The sequence below is a fragment of the Phyllopteryx taeniolatus genome, chromosome 12 (genome assembly GCF_024500385.1).
Source record: "Phyllopteryx taeniolatus isolate TA_2022b chromosome 12, UOR_Ptae_1.2, whole genome shotgun sequence".
Lineage (NCBI taxonomy): Eukaryota > Metazoa > Chordata > Actinopteri > Syngnathiformes > Syngnathidae > Phyllopteryx > Phyllopteryx taeniolatus.
This window is the reverse complement of record NC_084513.1, coordinates 6,667,207-6,673,204: the sequence shown is the minus strand read 5'-3', so window position 1 is coordinate 6,673,204 and position 5,998 is coordinate 6,667,207. Positions and strand designations below refer to the sequence as shown.

Below are 5,998 nucleotides of genomic sequence, written 5' to 3'. Positions count from 1 at the left end.
TGGAAATAAGGTTGCTTTTGAACATAGGAAAGTACAACACTAAAATAAATGCAAGCACTTCCTAACCGACATCACCGCACGACGGCGAGTGTTGCTGACATAAGTCTCTACCTTGCTTTCTTTTTTCTGTCCTTTTTCTCTCTCAATTGAAGTTTTATCCCTCGCTCATATAGATATTTTACAGCGGTTCCTTCCTTTCATGGAAAAGTCGGCTTTACCATATGACAGTAACATTATTGCATTAGTCAATGAATCCCAAAAAGAGCAAATCCAAAATCAGACTGACTTTTTTTTAAATCATGGTATAGCAATAAAAAAAAACATTGTTGTGTTTTATTGATCATTCATATTTCAGAATGTAATTTGAGTCATATACAGTTGACAGAAAATGGTATGATTAATCAATCATATCATAATCAGATTTTATGCAATTAAAAAAAAAAAAAAACACAGCCCAGTATCCATTTTTAGTTGGTTTAAACCGTTTTTGTTGGTTGGATGCATATTTTGTTTTGGTCACACGGCAGTAGACCAGCAGTTTATTTTCTCGCTATTTTTATATCAGACAAAATTATGGAATTTGATAATAATAATTAAAATGACTGATAAAACAACCATAAACAACAACAGACTCATGAGTATTCAAACCCCTGCCACAGGTTGGACTCAATGTGCTTGTTAGTCAAATTGTTCTTTTTTGAGGCCCAAAAATTCCAGTGCATTTCCAGCCAGCAGCTTATCCTGTAAAACAAGAAGACAGTACTATCAAGTTTTTTTTTTTATTAATGATTTTACGGATGGTTGTTTGTTTGTATGTGCCCTGCGATTGGCTGGCAACACGTTCAGGGTGTACCCCACCTCCTGCCCGATGATAGCTGGGATAGGCTCCAGCATGCCCGCAACCCTTGTGAGGAGAAGCGGCTCAGAAAATGAATGGATGGATGGATTTGGTTGGTGAGTTAGGTAGCCCGATGATGAAGAAATTACATACTGATTTCCATGAAACTATAAACAAGGGTGGTGCATGGGCCAAACAAAACTCTTTAAGCATTGGTGTGGATCGGGATGCCAGTATATGTATCCAGGAATGTATTTTTATGACATCATTGAAGTCCACTTGCATTGGGACAAAGTGGGGCAGTAACCCACCAGATGCATCAAATGGAGCCTTGTAAAGCAGTGTACAGTATATTGTTTCAAACATGATTACTACCTTTAGTGTTTCGTCAAATTCTTCCATTGACTCAATGAGAGATCCGGGTTGAAGCTCGCCCAGTGGGAATGGGTAATCCGTTCCAAGCATCACTTTATCCTAAAGAAAATATCATATCACATAACAACAAACTAACACCTGTTCAAACTCCCAACACAAGACCCAGTGCAGGAGTCTTTTCTGACCACCTTCAAGACGCGGGAGCTTACTTTTCCAATAACATCAGTCAGTAGCTTCAGGGAAACAGGATCATGAACGAGGGAGTCAGTGTAAAAAGAACCGAGGTATTTCCGGGGATTGGACTCGTTGTCTACAGCGCACAAGTCAGGCCGAACTTTGTGCCCGTGTTCAATTCTACCAACGGTGAAGGGGAAGGAGCCTCCTGTTAAAAAAAGGAGGGATATATTTTTATTGTCATAGATAAAACATAGTCTATCTCATGTTAAGCATATCATTTACCTCCGTGAGCAAAGCAGACCTTCAATTTTGGAAATCTCTCCAAGACACCTCCAAAAATCATTGAGCAAATAGCCATTGTCGTCTCTGTTGGCATGCCTTTTTGATGAATACAAGAAAAATCGAAGGGTTACGATAAGTTGACCTGTTCTCACAGGAATGTTCGGATAATTTTGTACTAAAGGCAAATGAGTGCATTGTAATAATTAGAAAGTGCATATTTTGCTGTTTTTCTTTCTAAACACATACAGTGGACCGCCGCTATTCGTGGCGGTTAGGGACTGGGCCGGACCACGAATAGCGACAATACGCAGGTACTTGACACCCATTATGATTGCATTGTAAAAAATACATAGTATATATTTTTTTAAAAACCCACAAATTCATGAATAAACCACCAATAGGCATGTTGGGGTTGGTTCCCCTCCAAAATAGAAAAACCTTCCTCTCTTGGGAATGTGTGCAGTCGGCTTCACACCTCCACCTATTGCTATTGTTCTTGAGCAGAAAGCCTGAAGTCACATCTTATGTATTCTAATCAAACCAATGTTGCAATTCACTAGTAAAACACATTCCAACCAGTTATACAATATAAAAACTAAAATATTCCATTTCAGGCATCCAGATGTCTCAGAAAGTGTTCCCTGACCGATTATCCTGTGTTGTGGGTGTGTTAGGAGTGAATTTGGTCCTCGATCTGCTCGGAAAGGGGTGCGGGGAGTGAATTGTAAACGTTAAACACATGCTGATGTTTCTCTCATCATGTGCGGGGTCGCTCACGTTTAAAAAATCGGTTAAGATCTAATACATCCTGTTTCTACTCCATCTCCCTCACCCACCAGCCAGGGCAGCCAATACTTAGCCATCCTCCCATCCGTCTGCATGTCCCAGGGGTGTACAAAAATGGAGCAATTCAGCTCTTCAGCTTCCTGCATGGGAAACAGACTGCAGCGTCAGTATTTCTTAATGAGCAAAAACATGACCTCCAAGAATGTCACAAAAGTATCGGACTTGTAGGATGGCGAGGTGTAAATGTCGATTTGTTTACAAACACTATCGCGCAAGCGTTCTACCAGGACCATCTGCAGTAAGCGAAATTCTTACAGCATAGAAGGGATCAAGATCAGCTGCACTGAGGTCCCAGTTGTTTATATGTGAGCCAATCTGCACCCCAGGGAAACCCAGTTCCCTTACGCAACGCCGCATTTCCAGCACGGCCAGGTCGGGGGCTTGCATGGGCAGCGTTCCCAGGCCCACAAATCTTTTGGGGTGGCTGCACACCGTCTGGGCCAAATCGTCATTCAAAAGGACACATAGATCCAGGGTGTCATGCGGTTTGGCCTGAAAATAAAACAAGTGGATTAACGTTGTTGTGATTTTCCGTGTTGCACACCTGAGTTGATGATCGTCTACTATCAGAGCGTGCTTAACTCTACCCTTCCTACAGAGAGTTGCCAGATTATTATTATTCAGAGTATGATTTTTTTTCATGTCATGTCATGTGATACTTTTGCATTGGCCACTTGCAGATGTTCATAGGGCTCAGTCAGACTAACTGTCCCACAGGCCAATGGCAAATGTGCAAATGCCAGTCACTGTGACTATTATTTCAAATATCAAACGAGTAGGGGTTGATGGCGCAACTGAATCACTGTTCTGCGTTACTGCTGAAATTAATATGGTTCTGGTGTGTCTTACCCAGTAGCTGAACATCACAGGGACAGTGGAAAGGGCTTGAACTGTGACACCTGAATATTGTCATAATCAGAAACTCTCTTCGATTTCATTCAGGGGTTATGTGATTGGAGGCCGATATGTCAGAGCCTTTACCATATCGATCCATGTCTCGTATGCGCGCGTTTGCATCCCAGCAATTTTCTTGAATCACACGAAACAGCTTACCCTCCTTCATCATCTTCGCTTCACCCTGAAACACAGTTGCAATTCAAAAGTTATATAAATGTTCTCGTTTGCTTTTACATTAAAAAGTGAACTTTCGGTTGACTTGGAATTACTTGAAAATGTATAATTTGTCTTATTTAAAAGAAAGCCATGAGGTCCCCATTGGCCAAACCTTTGATTTGCTTCTCCCTTCTGTGATTGTTTACAGAAGTTGTCTATTTGTTGTTGTGTTGGACACACAAAGTCGAACTTGTGTTAGCTGCATAACAGCCACATGATGGCAGCAGACAGCTTAGGAGTCTATGATGGCGACACCTAATTCACAGAGAGTGAGTTGATGATGAACCAAAACGTGCTCACATTTGCTGAATCTGTCATTCTAATATATATATGAGATATTGTATGCCATTACTGTTGTAATGGTTAGCACATATGCCTTATAGTTCTAAAGGTAGGGGTTCGAATCTTGGGCCAGGTTTTTTGGAGTTTGCATTTTTTCCCCCCTGTGCTTGTGTGGGTTTTCTCCCAGTAATCCTGCTTCCTCCCATAATAATAATAAAAAAAAAAAAAAACATGCATGTTAGGTTAATTGAAGACTCTAGTGATTCTTGAACTTTTTTCGACAAAAAACATACTAAAATAAATGTTTGAAAATAAACAGTTCTAAAAGATGAAATGCAAATGAACTGTACTTAAAAGTTAAATACAACTGAACTGAACAAATATACTGTATTTAAAAAAAGGTTTAAGCTGGTGTAACATTAAGCACAGTATACATTTTAAGACTGCGCTTAAATAGAGCGGAAAAAAACTGCACTTAAATAAAGGAGTCAATTAAAATGTATTGCACATAAAAATTATTAATAAAAAAATACATAAAGAAATGATCAAAAACAAACCATTGTAAAATATTACATGCAAATGTAAGTTGAATTTGAAAAATGAACACATTTTCTGGAATGGACTTTAAAAAACTCAGTTTAGAGGTGCAGCACAGCACTCATTGTGTGTGGTCTGCACCACAAATATACAACAGCCTGTACTGTATGCAAGTGTGAAACACAAATTCATCTATTTTCTGTAGATGACAACCACCCTTGTTTGTTGTGTTGAAGGTAGATTTGAAGAGAATACTGCAGGTCCTCTGATGTAAGCATCCTCCTGCACTTGACTCACCTTGCAGTGATGGTGAAGCTGGACGAAGCCATCATAGCCGTACCTCTGAAATGCATACACACCATTGGAGTTTTCAGAAAGCTGCATCTACTAATGTGGAATGTAAAATCCTTATACAGTATATATCCATTTGTGTTCAAGTAATTGCATAGTATTACATGGCAAAATGAAGTATTGTCGACACGATTAGCCACTGTAACACATACAAATCATGACATCTAAATGAAGTGCCAGACTTGCACTTCATTTAGATGTTATGATTTGACTCGTGCATATGTGTACATTTTAAAGAGCATTGCAATCCACACTACAATACAAATTGTGAGCAAATAATGTCGGTCTGAGCTTAGTTGGAACTTTTATAGTCAATCTAAAGTTATGTTTCAGTGGAATGATGGCGAGTAGTGTACGCTATACTGTACATTGTAAAACAACTGACAAAAAGAAGAGAAATGAAAACCTCCCCTCCGGCAATAATGTCGGACAATCATTAGCGAAAGCCAAGCACAAGTAGTTAGTTATTGATTAACATTTAACCACTTGCACTGATGTATGGACTGAGCTGTCCTGTTTTACACCACTGGGAATTGTCTGGATGTTTTTGATGGCATTTAGAACAGACAAAACTAACACACAAATAAATTTTTGTACCTGAGTCATATAAAATCTGGCTTTATGGAAGATGTTTTAGGATTTACTCTCCTCACCATGCTATAAGAAGTTACGGTAATTCAAATGTGTGCCAAGTGAATGTGCCGTTTATCTCCCTACCTTCTTCAAATCAGGCCATTCCTTTGGTAAAATATGATTATGTATATCAACCTTCATCCTTTTGGACATGTAGAGGTCTGTTGGCAGCGCATTCAGTTGAATGACAATGAGGAAATCCGGCAAAGTCAGTCACCCACCCTCAGCCGGGGAAGCAATGACCGTCAGGTGAATAACTCCTGCTGAGACACCCCTTGTCATTTATTAACTTAAGATTAGCACTGTGATGTTTTCTGGATGGACCACATATTCCATAAAACAATGTTTAATTGTCTTTTTTATGTAGCAGTTTCATTAATGACAGTTGCACAATTACAACTTTCAGTTGAACTTTTTTTTAACAACAATCCCGCAAATTGAAAATACAGTTTCGGGTCACTAAACACCAAAGCGCTAACCATTGGTAGTGTCAGCGGCCTACAAAGTAGCAGAGTTTCTCTACTTTTGAAGTGTTTCAGGATCATATTGTGGAAGGAAAAAGTA

The 5,998-nt window shown here is 39.4% G+C and overlaps 1 protein-coding gene across 4 annotated transcripts; it reads right to left on the bottom strand.

Moving 5' to 3' along the window:
- Nucleotides 1-311: 311 nt before the first annotated feature.
- Nucleotides 312-5,679, bottom strand: acmsd (aminocarboxymuconate semialdehyde decarboxylase). Of its 4 annotated transcripts, XM_061793146.1 has the most exons (11): nt 5,519-5,610; nt 4,748-4,792; nt 3,744-3,886; nt 3,500-3,596; nt 3,368-3,417; nt 2,774-3,010; nt 2,505-2,598; nt 1,673-1,768; nt 1,423-1,595; nt 1,214-1,312; nt 312-741 (listed from the first exon to the last, which is right to left on the bottom strand). In XM_061793146.1, exons 4-11 carry the CDS (start codon nt 3,582-3,584, stop codon nt 679-681), a joined length of 897 nt encoding a protein of 298 aa, XP_061649130.1. In that variant the 5' UTR covers nt 3,585-3,596; nt 3,744-3,886; nt 4,748-4,792; nt 5,519-5,610; the 3' UTR covers nt 312-678. The 4 variants fall into 4 exon arrangements, with proteins under 4 accessions (XP_061649130.1, XP_061649129.1, XP_061649132.1 ...); XM_061793145.1 differs by lacking the exon at nt 3,744-3,886 and having other exon boundaries at nt 5,519-5,679; XM_061793148.1 differs by lacking the exon at nt 3,368-3,417.
- Between the last annotated feature and the right edge of the window lie 319 nt (nt 5,680-5,998).